Genomic DNA, 18,637 nt, shown 5'->3' with positions numbered 1-18,637 from the left:
AGAAAGGACTTCAGCCAGACATTAGAAGATTTCTCAAGGACTGAAAGAAGGGAAGAGCACATATTTATTTAGTACCATTAGGTGCCAGACACCATGAATCATCATCGCTCCTAGTCTTGGTAATAACTGTGCGGAACTGTTAACACTGTCCACATTTCACAGATATAAGCAACAGAGCTACCCTGAGAAACTAGATCTGATTCCAAATCGTATGCTCTTTCCCCTGCTTTCTGACTCCTGACTTCAGAAAATAAATAAATAAATAAATAAAGCAAGCAAGCAAGCCTGACAGCAGGAAATGTGTAAGGTGTAGTTCACAGATCTATGAAACACAGATCAAAAAACCACTATTAAACAAAGAGTAAATTCTCAAAAAGGTTTGAGACAAGAACATATTTCTATCTCTTGAAAAACCATTCCCTGCTGCTAGATGAGCAATACCAATACTGTCAAAGATTGTATTACAAAAACTGATACACAGGTTTAATGTAATCCCAATCAAAATACCAACAGCATTCTTCATAGACCTAGAAAAATGATCCTAAAATTCATATGGAACCAGAAGAGACCAGGAATATCAAAAGCACTCCTGGACAACAAGAGCAAAGCACAGGGCACCGCAATCCTGGATTTTAAGTTATACTGCAGAGCTACCGTGATAAAAACAGCATGGTCATAGCACAAAAATGAATATGTTGATCAATGGCACAGGACTGAGGACGCAGAAACAACCCTAGGCATCTTCAGCCATCTGGTCGCCAAAAAGGGGCCCAAAAACGTGCTGGAGAAAAGACAATCTCTTTGACAAAAGGTGCTGGAAAATTTGGATATCCACATGCAGAAAAAGGAATCAAGACTCATGTCTCTCACTCTGTACTAAAAATCGAACCAAAATCAATAAATAATCTAGGTACTAAAACAGAAACAATCTGCTGGAAGATAAAATAGGCAAAATGCTTGAAGACACGGGCATAGGAAAGTACTTTCTGAACAGAGTCCCTTCTGCATAAGAAATTACACCAACAATAAATAAATGGGATTATATAAAATCAAAATCATGCATAGCAAAGGAAACAATCAAGGGAAGCAACAACTTACAAAACAGGAAAAATGCTTTCCAACTACTCCTTCCTTGGACACAGGGCTAATACCTAAAATACATAAAGAACTAAAAAAAAAATTAGACCTCCAAAGAATAAAAGACCTAATAAAAATTGGCAAATGACATTAATGGACGTCTCAGAAGACATACAAATGTCCAATGAATACATGAAAAAAAGTTCAGTATCTTTGGCCATTATAGAAATGCAATAAAACAATGAGACTCCATCTTACTTCAGAAAGAATGGCTATCATCAAGAACTCAAGAAACAACAAATATTGGTATGGATATGGGGAAAAAGGAACCTTTTCTCTCCTACATTATTGGTGGGAATGTAAATTAGTATAACCACTATGGAAATCAGTATGGAGATTCCTCAAAAGCTAAAAATATAAATTCCAATTGACCCAGCTACACCACTTCTAGTTATCTTCCTGAAAGAGGTAAAGACACCTTTGCTAGTGATACATGTATACCTACGTTTATAACATAAATTACAAAATTTATTATACATTTTGGAAGCAGCCTATATATCTATAAACGGATGAATGAATGGATAAAGAAAAAGTGTTATCTGAACATAACAAAATACTACTCTCCCATAAAGAAAGGTTAAGTATTGCATATTTTCCCTTATATGAAAAGCATAACATATAAATAATTTAAAGAGTAAAACAGAAGATAAGGAACAGAGAGGTAATCTTTATGGAGATGGGAAGGTGATCTAGAAATGAGGAGGGGACAGACGTGGGAGAGGACAGATGGGATAGAAGTGAAAAGGATTAAGATGTGATACATGTATGTACTGATCTTCTGTGCTGAATGTATTTATTATGTTTTACAGACATAGTAATAAAAAAGAATATACTTCTATCTACTGAAATGATTAGCTATATCTCTTCTCAGCAGAGGGTCTAAGTGAGGCTGATACTTTAATCAGCATCATTTTTAAAAAATCTAAATCCACATAACTAATCTAGCTAATCTGTTATATAGACCAACCTTTTCTAAGTACGGCCAAACTTCAGTATTTTCAGCTTCAGGTCCTGGAAGAGAAGAATATGTTTTTATTCCAGTTTTGTTAAAGCATTAGAAATTTACCCTTTCAACAAGCATTTTCTAATCACATAAATTGAACTTCTTCAGACAATTCAGTCACATATCAAATATTATCAATTTATTGATTCAAAAAATGTTTGGAAATGCAGTTATAAAATTCTATTTAAAAAATTATACCAGTCTAAATAGAATTATTATTATTTGGAATTAGTTTTCACTATACTGGTTACTATCTCCCTATTCTTTATTGTAAGTATTTGTGACTATACAATGTCATTATTTCCTCCATTGTAAGTAATAGAGCTTAAGTGAATTCATGTTACCTAGGCATGAACACTTCATGTAGGGGCAAAAAAATCAGGAGGTAACTCTAGAGAACTGGGAGGACTGCTGCCTTAGACTTGTGACATCAAGTCCACTGTCTTCACTCTGGCTCTTCCGAACTCAGTTGGCTTACAGTACTTCATATCAAGTTAGGCTGAGGAAGGATCAAGAAAAAAGGCGTTTCTCCTGCTCTATGTACCTTCACCATGAAACCCCTGATATCTTGACATACTTCGGCAGGAATTTAGGGCTCATTGGCATTTCAAGCACTTATGATTCATTCTTTTGGTTTCTTCTTATTAGTCAGTCTACAGAACTAACATAAGAGCAAGGAATTATCTACTGAACCTGAGAATACAGCATCCTTAGAAGAAAGATAGGCATTTCAGGTGGAAAAATAAGCATATTTGCTGAATTTTATAGCCTCCAAAAATTTTCTCTTATTTCACTTTTGATAAAAAGCAAAAGGAGGATTAAAGGATGAAGAGCTAGGAGGATTAAAATCAAGACATTCCACTCATTCACAGGATGATAAGCAGAAGTTATGAGAACAAATAATTATTCTTGCTTCAGAATCTCATGCTGAGCAGTGATGATATGTTCACATGTATATCTTAATTACTCAGAGAGCATAATACTAGGTCCCACAAACATCTCTTACTTTTCTACTGTAAATTTTTGCTGGACAGTAATAATAGTGGCCAGCTATGTCCCAGCATCTTTGCCTGAGGGATACAGGAAGCAATCTTTGCGTTTACTCACTTGCTACAAGGTGTGTACAAATGTGCAAATGTGTCAAACCAGGATTTTCACCAACACAATACTCCACTCTAGGATTTGTTTCTAAAGAAGTTTTCTTAAAAATTTTTCTGGTAGAAATAGCCCAATTCAGTACAATGGCATATGAAAAACCAGATTTGCAAGTTTTGGCAGGGGTCAAAAGTGAATCATCAGATTTCTCGTGTATGGATGATGATGATCCACTATGGTAAAATACATGTTTTCATTACAGAAGACTGGTGTGGATGTATGATGATTATGATGATGATGGTGATGATCATGATGATGACGATGATGATGACAATGACAACAACGATGACTGTGATGTTGGCCAAGTTAGCCAAAGTTCCTGTGATAGTGAAATGAGCAAGAATCAACTGATACAGACAGAGGCAATGCAGATCTCCTTGAGTCAGATGAAGAACACAACAGTGTGAGGATATGTTTGACTAGATAAAATGTTGTGAAATGACCACACAGCCGAATGGAATGATCCAATGTTAGAACTAAGTTTGAAAATACAGTGAAGGCCTTGGCAGGAATGAAACATATGGGACAGAATGCTAGCACTCCCATTCAATGCTGGAAATTGTAACAGATGAAATGCTACAAGATGCTGTGAAATACACAAAGGGTGCAAGACAAGTAAAACGTTCTGTATGCACCAATAGCCATATTAAAAAATGTGTTTATTATGACACCTCAGTAGCTGAACTGAAAGCATTCCTAGGTCTGCTATACTTAGCACAGATTTCTCATTGTAACTGCAGGAATGTAAAACACTTACGGAAAAGTGATGGGTCAAAATATGGCATAAAAATTTATGCCCTTGTAGATGTGAAAACTTCTACTTTCAATTTCAAAATTTATCCTGGAACTCAGCCATCAGGTCCTTACTCATGTAGTAATAAATCAAATGATGTTGTGAACAGACGTCTTGCTCCTATCTCCCAAACTAATCAGAATGTGGCAACTGGTTTACTGGTTTCCAGTTGATGTCACATTTGCTAACAGCAAGGAACAAAAAAATTCCAAAATGAAACGCTGAAATTTCAAAATAGAACTGTATAGTGCAATCTTTGGATTTCAGAAATATTTACACTGGCCTCATATATGGCAAAGAAACTGACACTGCTGATGTCAACAATGCACCATGGTAGAAATACTGACAGGGAAACCTCGACAAACCCCAAGTCTGAGATGGAAACTTTCTACAACAAAACCGAAGACAGAGTAGATGTTGTTGATGAGTTATGCAGCAACTATGACGTCACTTGAAACACAAAACATTGGCCAATGATTGTGTTTTACTTGATTCTAAACATGTATAACATAGTTTTATAGTTTACAAAAAAAATAGTAAGTGCAAAATACACAGAAAAAATTTTCTGAGAAGAGTGGGACAGGAATTCATAAGGGATCATTTACAGCAGAAGAAAACCAAAATGTTTCTGCCTAGGGAACTATGCAAAAAACAGGACCACACTGGTGAGATGACAGGTGAATAGGCAGGCGCAGCATCCTAAAGACCTACTTTGAAAACAGGAAAACAAAAAAGATGTCAACTATGCCCTATAAGAAAGAACAGGAAAACAAAACATACAGTGTAAGTGATACTTGTATATGGAACATGTATATTCATAGGCGAAGACTGACTTGGGTGTGACAATTAAAGCAAAGATTATTTCTGTTATAGAGTTCTATTGGTATTTTCATTGCACTTCACAAAGGTGAATACCAACAGTACTCTATTGGTATTTTCATTGTACTTCACATTGTACTTATTTCTCATGTTATCATTTAGGTTTTGTAAGCAAGTAAATAGCTGATGTGAAAATACTGATGTCTATTCTAAGCACTCATTGTGTATTTGATATTTTATTTATTGAGATCTTATTTCCCTGCTACATGTATGTTGTACAATATGGTAGGATGGGGGCTGGGGATTTAGCTCAGTGGCACAGCACCTGCCTGGCCAGCACGAGGTCGTGAGTTCGATTCCCAGTACCCGGGGGCGGGGGGTAGGGGATGACAAAACAAAACATGGTAGGAAGCTTCTGACAAAACAGGAAGACAAGAGAGGTGACAAGAATGGCCTGCCACATAGGAAAGGAAGCTAAGCACATGTGCCGTCAGTGAAAAAGAGACGTGTGCATGGAAAGTGCAGTTGTCATGTGTGAAGACTGCCTTGGGTGTGTCAGTTGAAGCAAAGACTATTTCTGTGGTAGGCCTTTGTGTTTACAATGTAGCTCACATAGATTTTTAATCTCTGCTGTTAACTCTTCGGTTTTGCAAGCAAGTACACAACTGATGTGAAAATGTTGATGTCTATTCTAAACATATAATACATATTAAGAATACTTTATTTTATTGCTATTTTATGTTCCTGTTAACTACACATTGCATAGTATAATAAGAACCTCCTGACAAAACAGCAAGACTAGCGAGATGTCAAATATGCCCTACAAAAAAGCCAGAAAAGCAAAAACATGTGCTGTCAAGTATAAGCAATATGTGTGTATGGAATGTGCTGTTGTCATGTGTGAAGACTGCCTTACATGTGATAACTGAAGAAAAGTTTTTTTTGTAGAGTGCTATTGGTACTTCATTGTATTTCATATAGAAATTTATTTTTTTGTTTTTTAGTATATGCATTGCCAAACCAAGCACTCTGTTGTTCTTTTTTAGACTTTGTACACCAAAAACTAGTCGATTTTGAAAATTTTGACGCTTTTTTAATAAACACTCAATAAATATTAAAAATGTGATGCTTTATTTTTGTGATTTTTTTCCTGTTAAACATTCATTGCTTAATGTAATAAAACTCATAAAATTAAAATAATTCATCAATAGAAATATTCTACAGATTAAACATGGGTTTGACACACCCATGTTTATGGGACTTTATAACAGAAAATGTGGTATGCTCTATGGACTTAAGTTATTTAAAATTTTATCTGTTTAAAATTTTAATATCAATAAAAAAGAAGCATTTTAAGAAAATTCGTACAGCTTCAATTATTTTTCCAGGGAGGTTTTGTTTTTGTTCCTTTTAACACAATTTTGTATTTGGGAAGTTAGAAGTCAAGAATAAAAAATATTTTACCTTCTTCCTCCTCTGAATTGTAAAGAAAGAGCCCTCACAGACCTCTTCTCCCACACTGTCTTTAACAGCTTCATTATCAAAATGGTCACATTTATGCCAGTTGATAAGATTTTTAAAACTTCATAATAAAATATTTTAGTTTGATTACTGTATTAAAAATAAACATTTAGAAGGAATTTTCATTTTCTAACTTAAAATTTTACTTTAAATTTACAGTTACACAAAGAAACCTTCCTGAATTCTTAACTATCTTTAATAAATTATTAAAAGAATTGGTATTCTTTCTACTTATCATTTAAGGGACACAAATATAATGGTATATATTACATAATAATTCTAAAGTATGAATGCAAAGTATCATAAATTTGGAATTATGAATTGGGAAAGTATAGGACTATATTTGAACAGTCAGTTACAAAAGCTAACAATTTAATAGTTTACTTATGAGATTTAACCTAAAGTAATAAATGACCATTTTCCTACTGTGAACATTCTAGGTGAAGAGAAGGCAAGAAGGGGGCTGCACTGAGGTGTCAGAGGGGGAGGGAAGTACCAATTCTATGGTCTCTAGTCACAGCAGCTTCAGGGCAGCAAGCAACTCTACAGCGCTAACCCTGGTGTGCATCGGACTTTTAAAGAACATCCAACAAGAACTGCGACTTAGAAGTCAGTGAGGGTGGTGACAGCACTGCACAGATGCCAACAGCATCACAAGGGAGTACTGACCCACAGAAGGCCACATGGGCAGAAAATGCAAGGCCTTCTGGAACCTTGTTGTTTTATACTGGGATTAGGTACAACAAAAATGGAAATAGATCTTTTATGTAATTATTGCTGATATTTGTTATCACAGTTAAGACCCAAGGGAGAAAAGGAATGCCCAAGACAGAACATCATGTATAACACCTGTCTCAAAAGTTTAAAATATGCTTATGAAAAAAGAATTTTAACCTCTCAGATGTTAACTCTACAGCTTTATAAACATGACTCTTGATTTATCAATAACTGTACCTTGTAAAAGGTTTTAAACATGTTTTCCCCAAATTTGGAAAGTGTACTATATTTGGCATAATCTGAAATATAGTTTGAGACTAATGCTTACTTGATGGCTTAAAAATCATGGTACATAAAATAGTACCATGCACACCAGGGTTAGCACTGTGGTGCTGCACTGTCTTATTTGTATTTGGAGAAGAATATCATTTACGATTTGTACTTGTATTTAATGGTTTGATGAAATAAATAAGTTTTTTCTTAAACTTCTGTATCTAATCAGAAAAACTTGATAACTGCTGTTTCTTTAAAATTTAAACATTGACAAGTTGGTATTTGAGTCTATTATTGTTGCTGTTTCTTTGCTATTTCCAGTAGTGACATAGTTGTTGCTATTCTTTTTTACTGCATGCCAATATATAGTTTGTCTCTGTGTCACCAACATTATTGCAGTTTGTTTACGGAGAACAGGGTGCTGGGCCACTTACATCATACCTTCCCAAATTAACAAAGGTGGTCAGATCATTGGACAGAGGCAAAGGCCTGTAGTTAGAAATACCAAGAGTACAACAGTGGAGAGCAAGCACTAACTAAAGGGCTCTCTATACTACCAAAAAGTCTTTCCAACTTTATTGACCCTCATCACTCCAAAATACATCCCCCTAGAACCCTAAAAACATAATAGAAGAATGAGAAGACAAGACAACAAGATGCCTCCCCCAAAACTGATGAATGAGGCATCTCTCAGGAGAAAAATCAACAGCCGAACAACTGAATTGTACAAAGTGATAAAGGAAGAAACAAACAAAAACAAGCTGATAAGGCAGTCAGGGAGTTCAAAATTTGTATAACTAAGCAGACAATGGACTAAATAAACAAAATGACCAGTGAGTTATGGAAGACAGTAATATAAATCTACCTAAGGTAGACATAAAACATAAATGACCAGTTTAGCAAAGAATTAGAGTACATGAAAAGGTACCAAATAGAAATTCAAGAAATAAAAAATTCTACTGAGTGTATGGGAAGCAAAAGTGATCGGTTTGAGAATGTAAGGAGGGTATAGTGTAACTGGCCCAGCACCCAGGTCTCTGGAAAGGAACTGCAGTAATGTTGAGCACATAAGGACAAACCATGTGTTGGCATACATTAAAAAACAATTCATAGCAGCCAAAAGATAGGGCTGACGCAGGTGACCATATATTAGGCATACCTTAAAAATAACAAGAGATCATGGAAAACAGACCCAATAGCTGCTAGATGATGGAAGACCAACCTCAGATTAACTGAAATTAGTGAAAAATTAGAAGACTGCATGAATGGCATGAAAAATCTATTTACAGAAATCATTGCAGAAAAATTTGCAAGTATGGGGAAAAATTTAAAATACAGGCAATTGACACAAGTGGAAAAGAATTTCTTTACCACTCATCATGGTCAAAATCTCTGAAGTATGCTCGCTTCAGCAGCACATATACAAAATCCCCAAAGTCCAACACAAGGACAGAATCTTAAAAGAGAAAAGCAACAAATCACTTACAAGGCAAATCCTTTAAAATTACAGCAGAAATGTCAACACAAACCTTAAAGGCCAGAAAAGCTTGGCAAAAAAAACCAAACCAACCATAAACCCTCCCAACCCAGACTAATAAACCTTGCAAAACTACCTATCATAATTGATACAATCTTCTGCATGTAGGTAGCCAGTTTCCCCGGTCCCGTTTGTTAAAGAGGTTATCTTTCCTCCAACACATTTTGGGGCTCTCTGTCAAAAAACAGATGGCTGAATGTCCCTGGGTTGTTTCTGCACCTTCAATTCTGTTCACTTGATTAACATGTTTGTTTTTGTGCCAGCACATGCTGGGCTTTTTGTTGTTGCTTGATTTTTTTAAGATACCAGTAGGTTTGTAGTATCACTTGAAATCTAGGATTGTGATTGTGATTCTTGCTTTGCTCCTGTTGCCCAGGAAAGCTTTTGCTACTCTAGGTCTCTTCTAGTTCTATATGAATTCTAAGACAGTTTTTTCTAGTTCTGTGATGAATACTGATCATGTTTGGATTAGGAGAGTTTTGTAGTATGGCCACCAATTATGAAAGAGTTTTGTAACTTTCTGAACAGAACTCCAATGGCACAGAAATAATACCAAGAGTCTACAAATGGGATCATATAAAAATAAAAGGCTTCTACACAGCAAAGGAAACAACCAAGAGCGTAGAAAGCCTACAGAACAGGGAAAAATTTTTGCCAGCTATTTCACAGACAGAGGACTAACATGAGAAATATATAAAGAACTCAAAAAAATTAAGACCGCCCCCAAATAAAAGACCCAATCAAAAAATGGGCAACTGAAATGAGTAAGACACTCTTCAGAAGAAGTACAAATGGCCAACAAATACATAAAAAATGTTTAACATCACTGGCCACCAAGGAAATGCAAATCAAAACTATACTGAGATACTTGCTTAGTCTAGAAAGAAGGGCTATCATCAAAAACTAATACTATAATAATAAGTGCTGGTAAGACATGAGGGAAAAGGAACTGTTTGGTGGGAATGTAGGGTCTATGGAAATCAGTATAGAGATTCTTCAAAAAACTGAAAGTAGAAATTCCATTTGACCTAGTTATACACCTCCTATGCATCTTCCCAAAAGGGTTAAAACCAGCATATTACAGAGATACATGCAAATCCATGTTTACAGCAGAACAATTTATAATAGCAAGGTCTCAGAAACAGGGTGTATGAAAATTGACAGACAAATGGATAAGGAAAATATGTTATTTACACATAATGAAGTACTATGCTGCCACAAAGAAAGATAAACTTTGGACATTCATAAGCAAATGGATGCAACTTGAGAACATAATGCTAAGTGAAGACATACAAGCTCAAATATTGCATGATTTCTCTTATATGAGGAATAGCAAAACAGAAGAGAAATAGGAAGTAGAGAGAAGTTCAAATCCTTCCCCAAGTTACACATTCCATTGTTTTAAAAATATTTCATTATATATCCTAATTTGTTTCATTTACACTAATTGTTTATCTTAGTTCAATGAAAAGAAAGTTTGTTATTATGTTTCTTTTTTAATAAAGAATCTTTTTGGTTTATGTCTTGTACTGAGTACTTTCAAGATGATACACAGTATAATGACTATTGTTATTCTCTTATTATTTGGTTATGAAAAATGTTTTGTTTTTGTCATAGAATTAAAAAAAAATTTAGAAAAAGAAATCAAATAACAAATGCTGGGGGCTGGGGATTTAGCTCAGCAGCACAGAGCCTGCCTGGCAAGCACGGAGGTCATAAGTTCGATTCCCAGTATTGGAAAAAGAAAAAAACAAACAAACAAACAAAAAATGCTGGAAAGGCTGGTAGGAAAAAAAACCTCTTGTATGTTGTTGGTGAGAATGTGAACTAATACAGCCACTATGGAAATCAGTATAGAGACTGTGCGAAAAACTAAAAATTGAAATTCTATTCAACCCAGCTATTTCCCTTCTAGATATCTCCCTAAAAGAGTCAAAGACATCATATGCATGCCCATGTTTATAACAGTACAACTTATAACAGCTAAATTCTCAGTTGCCTTTATGTCCATCAGCCAACGAATGGACGAAGAAAATGTACTTAGACACAATACAGTGGTACTCTACCATAAAGAAAGATAAATGAGTCATTTGTAGGAAAATGGATGCATCATGAGACAATAATGCTAAGCAAAAAAATCAGACAAACTCAATTTCACATGGTTTCTCTAATGTAAGAAACTCAAAGTATAAATGACTTTAAAAAACGGGGACCTGTTAACATATGTGTGTTTTATTTTCTTAAATATATACCTGTATGTAAAGCACAGGATGTTTTTGTTCATCATTATATAAATAGAGACCACTATAAATATTTACTATGCTATGACACAAAAACTCATTCTGCAGGAGTCACTATAGGACACCGCAAAAAAAAGGGCAGTGATTCTCTAATAAAACTGAAACAAAGGTAAAACTGTTTTGTGGCCAGTCAAAGGAACTATGACATACATATTAATGCTATCATCAGAGAAAACTTTTTTTTTTTTTTTTTCAAATTTAAACCCCAAAGTCACAAATGAAAATAGCAGACATTTGGAGTAGCAGGTACTGATTGCAACTGACCTATTTCTCCCACAGGCAACTCCATGCAGCACAATCCAAGGTCAAAAGCAACACTGATTTCATATTTTAAATCTACAGTGGCCCAGCCTATTTAATAAATAAACAACAAATCCATGTCTGGCTAATCTTCTATTTTATGCAAAAACAAATTTTCTTTATATACCTCTATTATGCATACTTACCGCCAACATTTTGCTGGTCCAATGAAAGTCCAGCCTGGGGAAATGACACAGTGGACATTGCAAAATTTTTTCTATTCCTAAAAAGTCAAGATAATTAATAAAAATAAACTGTCAAGTGGAAAGAAAAAAAACTACTTCTTGTTGAAGTAGAATTTAAACCATTTTTTAATTTAAGAGCTTTCCAAATAAGACCTCTTTTTTTTTGCTACACTATTCCAACTTTTATAGTATCAATTTAAATGACAGCAAAAATGAAGGACAGAACTGAAAAACTAATGGGTGAATCCAGGTTTATAAACAATCTGAAACATGTCTGAAAGCAAATTTTAAAATGACTATCTGTCAGACAGGTAGTAGGACTAAAGCAAAACTTACTAAGGAAAACAAGTTTCCTCAACCTTAAGCAGTTCCTCTTTAGACTTTCCCCTCCCTAAGGCTGCTGCTAAGTTACAAAACTGTTACTGCTTAATTAACTGCCTTTGTCTCTTCCAAAAATTTGCTTGCCCACCCACCAGTTTCACACCACTGGATAGACCAACTCCTTTGACCACTTGCATAATACTAGAGCCCTTTCTTTGTTTGGGGTTTAGCCTTTAGACACAGAATCCTCCTGTTTCACCCATTGGTCTCTCTGGTCTCTTAAAATCCCACAGGAGAATCAAGGAGAAAACTGTACTGAATAGTGTAGCTTGGCTTTCTATATCCTCAAATACAGCTTGTCATAGTTTTGTGTATAAGTATTATAGTTTTAGATATAAATGAAAGTCACTAATAAGAAATTTCTCAGATATTCACAACAGGGTAGGAAAAGACAAAAATACAAGAACAAAGAGGCTGAAAGCAAAGTAAAGGTCATGCCTAATCTGTAATTTTGATCCTTCACCTTTAGATAATTTTAAGTTTATTGAAGAAAGACAACCCGCTATTTTTTCAACCTAATATACTGCACTGATGTAATCAAGACACCTTATTTTTACAAAATGCCTCTTCTTCAGATGTTTTAAGTGTAGTTTTTATGCACCAGGCTTAGACACCTAAATCCTAAGCAAGAATAATAAACTGAGCATTCTCTCTTTTCCAAAAACAGAATAAATGTAATTCATCTTGCAAACTGAAACCACTCACATAGAATGATAATTTCTATGAGGTAAACAGAAAACAACATTGACCATTTTCTAAAATGTGATTTCTTGAAAACAAAATAAAGGCACAATGTGAACCAGTAGAGGATATTCTTCCTTGAATTGCAATTTAAGATATAAGTCTGAAAATATAGCAAAGCTTCATCTACATTATTTTAAATAGTTACTTCGAGTAGACAACACTGCATATGATCTAAATGTCCAATTACAGGGGCTGGGGATTTAGCTCAGTGGCACAGCGCCTGCCTGGCAAGTGTGAGGTCGTGAGTTCAATTCCCGGTACCGGAACCCCCCCTCCAAAATGTCCAATTATAAATGAATGATTAAACACAATAGTTAGTACATGTAGCACAATTGGGGCTGGGAGGCTCCTCCTCTCTACCCACTTGAATTTGGGCAATACCCCAGGGATAATCCTCCTTCCATTGTTCTAAGAGAAGTAGAAAATAAAATAACAAAGATTTAGGAAATCTCTGAGGTTCCAGGCCAGAGTACACCTGGCCTAAAGTTCAGGGACCTTCCCCACCACCTCAAACCTCAAGGTTCATACACATGGAGTGCACCTCATGTATGTAACTGAATTATAGTATACTCTGTGACACACATTCATGTTATGATGCCCCAGAGATGACTCAGCACCCTGTAAATCATATCCAATGAAAGGCACCCAGGCTGGAGTGCACATCTTTTAAAATCCACAAGCCTGATTTATCTGTGTGCTGTAGTTTTCATTTTACTGTTGTCCCAATACCACTCTTCTATTCATGTCTGTTGTGGTTGATACATTGTGTCAACGTGGGGAGTCTAGAGGTTTGGCTAAGTGACTCAGCAGGAAGCCAGGTTGCTTACTTTGTATACATCCTGAGCCTGTGGAAGAGGAGGGCATGGAAATTATGTGAGAGCTACATGCCCCTTAGGTGGGGGTAGCCTGTTTACAATGTAAGGGAGGGAAAGAAGCTGCTTGCCACCATTCCTCCCTTTCGCTCTGGCTGCATTGCTGTTCGGCGGCCATTCCCCCCTTTGCTCTTGTTGCTTTGCTATCTTCTGCCTCGGAACCAGCCAAGTATGGACTGAAACCTCCACAAACTGTAAGCTAAATAAACCTTTCCTTAATTTTGGGCATTGGGTATTATGTCTCAGCAACGAGAGAAAAGTAACCAAGACAATGTAGAACTTTTTATTTATGCTGGCATGGGTCTAGCATGCATCTTCTTGTTATCTTCAATAAATGTAGCTGCTTTTTCTTTTTACCATTGGGTGTACACTTGCAATTTTATGCACATCATACAGAAGAGACTGGAATCTATCTGTTGGTATCATAGTCATACAGGTAATTATGAGGTCATTAAAATTCATGTGTTTAAAAACATTAATGACATTAGAAAATAACTATGAGAAACTATTGAAATTTTTTAAAAAGATGCAAATTTGTGGGGTGATCCCAATTATGTAGAAACCATGAACAACAACAAACCACACACACACACACACACACACACACACACACACACACACATATATATAGAAAGAGAGAGAGAGAGAATCATGTAATCTTCCTTGGTCTTTTTTCCACTTCAGTAAACTAGCTTATATTGCTAATATATTGGTAAGAACGTTATTTTACAAAAATGGTTCTAAATTTTTATCTTTTATACTCTTAAAATCACTGAAGATCGCAGCTTTTATGTGGTTTATATTTACTTATACTTATTTTTTAAATATAAAAATTAAAACAAAGAAAAGGTTACACATTTGTTAATTTTAAAATGACAATAACCTAGTAATATGTTAACATATTGTTTTGAAAAATTATACTTTCAAAATGAGAAAACAATTCAGTGAGAAAAGTTGCAGCAGTGCTTCATATTTTTTTTTAAAAATCTCTACATTTGTATGGCTTAATAGAAGACAGCTACCATCTTGTATCTGCTATTGCATTCAATCCATTGCCAAGTATTATTTTGTTGGAAGCATGTAACAAAAAGCTGGCCACATACAGAAGGTAAGAGTATTTTATCAGTTTCTGTATAATCATGGATATTCATTATTGACATTACACCAAAATTCTACATGACAGGATTATTAAAAGTTGCTTAAATAGTATAAACTGAAACAAATTTAATGAACTTCTTAGTTGTTAATCTAAAACTGATGGTTCTTCTCAAACTTTGAATGGATCTTTTACCTTTGCATGATTTTGTAACATCACGCACTGGTTGATCTTTTAAGAAATACTGCTTGATTCAGTTTTAGGGATCTAATTTATTTCAAAACACCTTTGTAAATTTCACCCGTGTTCTCATCAGAATATCAGAAAACTGGAAAGCTATCATGAAGAAATGATGGGCACAAGTTTTCTAAAATTCTAACTTGAATGCTTCAACTTTTGCATTCCTACCCACTGTTTTCTTTGAAGTAACCAGCTTACTCATTTTCAAGAAATTATCTGCCATATGACCAACAATGAATCACCAATTTGTCAATTATAAAAAGGAAAACTAGTTTTCTTACAATATTTATAGCTCAAAAAAGTGCATTTCTGGGGGGCTGGGGATTTAGCTCACTGGCAAAGCGCCTGCCAGGCAAGCGCAAGGTCATGAGTTCGGTTCCCGGTATCGGAGAAAAACCCAAAAAAAAAAAAAGTGCATTTCTGGTCTCAAGACTACCTCATACTTCATTCAGTATTGAGAGGGTGCTTTAAGCACACTTCCCTTTTCATCACACAGAATACTAAAAAGATACATACTCAAAAGTGAATGCTGATAAAACCAATCATTTTTCTGCTTTATCAAATACAGCCGTAAGTAAAACTGGCTTTTTTAAAAAACTGTGAGTACATATAAGAAACAAGATGACTACGAGCAGTGTTTGGTACCACCACCCTGATTCCTATTAGGACTCCAGCAATTTACCCACCAGTGCTTTTTTCATGGTGAATACCATGAAAAGAGACAAATGATGTTAGTGTCATTATGAAAATAGTTTTGACCTAACAGGCACTCTAAAAGAATCTCAGGAACTCCCAGGGAATATTAGACTGCACTTTGAGAAGCATTGTTTTAAAAGAACTGAAAGAATAAAGTCTCTTAAAGTGTAACAGTTGCACAAAGTCTAATTTCAGTAAACTCTACAAATTCTTCCTTTATGCTATAAATTGCTTTTAATAATATTAACAGACAGAATCAAATTAATCTGATTCAATCTTTCTTATGAAATGAAACTTAATTAGAACATTTGAAAAACAATATATACTTATTCTACTACAGGTAATTATTCAAAAAATACACAATAATTTGCAGTGCAAATTAAATCCCATCATGGAATGAAGCAAAAAATGTGTGTACTTACTGTAACACATCTTCATTTTGTGCTGTTTCATCTTGAGGTTGCTAAGAAAAAAAGGGGTTTATTTTTGTTTTTTTTTCTCCAATTGATACATGCTAATTTAATGCAACATGTTAAAAAATATCATTTAAGAATATTCTTATGTCACTCTTCTTTTTGTAACAGTAAAATATACTTAAAATTTACCATCTTACCTATTTTTAATTTTATCACATTAAACGTTGTAAAACCATTACCACGATTCATCTCCAGGGTTCTGTGTCTTTCAAACTGAAATTCAATACAGGTTAAACACAAAATACCCATTACCTTAGCCCCTCAACCAGGGCAACTGCCATTCTACATTATGTCACTAGGAATATTATGTGAGTGTAACCAGCACTGCAAAACGAAACTTCAAAAGTTAAATTTTTTTCCTTTAGAGAAAAGTGGCTTCTTCAAGCTTCCTTGAGCCAGGTATAAACTGCCATGCCTACTTCTCCTCAGTTCGGATGAATGGACAGAAAATGCAGGTGCTGACAGCTGGTGTTATAGTAGCACAATGGGGGCTGGGAGGCCACTCCCTTCCACTACTTGAATGTGGGCAATATCCCAGAGCCAGTTCTCCTTTCACTGTTCTGAGAGAGGCCAAAAAATACTTAAATACTTTTGACAATGCACATGGCTTTGTGCTTCCTAGAAGTCCCCTCCACAGCACCACTGCTCTTCCTCTTGCCTCTGGACATCCTGGGCTCTGACTAAGCACTGCACTACTGTATACCATCACATTGTATGGTAAGCATACAACAGCACAACTGTGACAATGACGGGAAGAAACACATGAGCTACTTCCACAATCTGTTTGCATCTACGAATGTTCTTTTGTACCTGTGAAAATTCGCAACTCAAATGTTAGTAAGTCGAGGACTTACTGTTTAATAACAAAGACCCAGGAAATCTCTGAGGCTCTAGGCCACAGCACATATGTATGAGATCTCCTCACCTGACCTTCAGTAAGCTTTTCTCCACTCTAACCTTGTTAAAGGTTAGTAAATATGAAATACATCTCATACAAGTAATTTGATCAGAGCTAACTCTGGGACATACTTGCTGGCTGGAAGCCCTTGAAATGACTAAGCACTCTGTCAATCATTCCTGTCAATCTTTTCTAGAGACTCAGTGACAGGTACTCAGGCTGGAGTGCACATCTTTCAAAATCCAAAAGCCAGATTTATTTGTGTGTTGGGCTTTTTATTTTCCTATTCATTGACACCATTTTTCCGTTTGTGCCATCCGTTTTGTGGACCTGCCCTGAGCAAACTTCCCATTATCTTCAACAAATACAATTGCTTTTTCTTGTTACCATTCGGTGTACACTTGCAACTTTTTACTTGTCATACACAAGAGCCTTTAATTTATCTGATGGATCTGGCATGAGACATCAAAAGTCCAGTTTCATTTCCACAGGGAAAGGAGATCTGGGTCCAGGGAGGGATGAAACAAGCCTGGGCAAGTCTACTCCTTAACTTTTTTCCCTCCCCATCTGTTTCTTGCTATGGAAGACTGTAACACACCTGTATACCTTGAGATGGTGATTTGGGTGGTGAGACTCCTCCATTTCCTTGCAGCTAGCTTTGAATAAATCTTTTTTCCTTTTTAACAAAATAAATGGCCTTCTTTGATTTGGTCAGCAAAGAGCAAAACAGACCTAAGAGGATCATACAGTATTTCATCATTTTTTATTAGCTTATATCATACAGTGCAGTTCACGGATCAGTTCACGGATGCTTTCGTTTGTGAACAATTAGGTTTGTGAACTGAGGTATTTGTCAAAACTGTTTACAAACTCTGCATCAAGTGATGAAGAGGACCACAGGCATCTTTCCTGCACAAACATGAACATGGCCATCTTTTCCAGAATCGCAGAATGAATTAAGTTCATAAACCAAGATACCACCACTTCTTCAAGAGTCATCCATGTTGTAGCATGTATCAGTGTTTCTTCCTTTGTAAAGGATGAATAATTTTCCTTTGCAGGTATGTACTCCATTTTTATTTACCCTTCCATCACTAACGGACCTTTGCATAATTTCTGCCCTGTTCTGCTGTTGTGAACAATATAGTAAAAGATGCTTTTATGTCTTTCAAGTATATACTCCAAAGTGGAGCTGCTAGGTCACATGGTAGTTCTGCTTTTAATTTTTTGAGGAATCCACCATAATATTTTCCACAATGGCTGTACCATTTTACATTCCTACCTCTAAAACAAAACGTTTCAATTTCACCACATCCTTGCTGTAAGAAACTTAATCTTGTTCATTTTCAAGCCAAAGTAGCTAGCTCTGAGTGAAAAATTAGCTAATAGCCTGGGTAGCTAACAGCCTGCGGATGTGACAAACTGCATGATCCATGTACCTCAAAACGATGTTGGGGAAGGGATAAAACCAACAAGAAAGCCTTCTGTGTTGAA

The 18,637-nt window shown here is 35.6% G+C and overlaps 1 protein-coding gene across 1 annotated transcript in view; it reads right to left on the bottom strand.

Annotated features, from left to right (window-relative positions):
• Ankrd31 (ankyrin repeat domain 31) overlaps positions 1-18,637 on the bottom strand; it is a 164,505-nt gene that overhangs the window by 117,834 nt on the left and 28,034 nt on the right. Inside the window, exons 4-6 of the mRNA XM_013514798.1 lie at positions 16,192-16,232; positions 11,702-11,778; positions 2,105-2,148 (exon numbers count right to left, since the gene is read on the bottom strand). Coding sequence (XP_013370252.1) covers positions 2,105-2,148; positions 11,702-11,778; positions 16,192-16,232 — 162 coding nt within the window. The remainder of the gene's footprint in view (positions 1-2,104; positions 2,149-11,701; positions 11,779-16,191; positions 16,233-18,637) is intronic.

The sequence above is a fragment of the Chinchilla lanigera genome, unplaced genomic scaffold (assembly GCF_000276665.1).
Source record: "Chinchilla lanigera isolate Chin_1 unplaced genomic scaffold, ChiLan1.0 scaffold00024, whole genome shotgun sequence".
In the NCBI taxonomy this organism is placed as follows: Eukaryota; Metazoa; Chordata; class Mammalia; order Rodentia; family Chinchillidae; genus Chinchilla; species Chinchilla lanigera.
The sequence above is the reverse complement of the archived record's forward strand: the minus strand, read 5'-3'. Positions and strand labels throughout refer to the sequence as shown.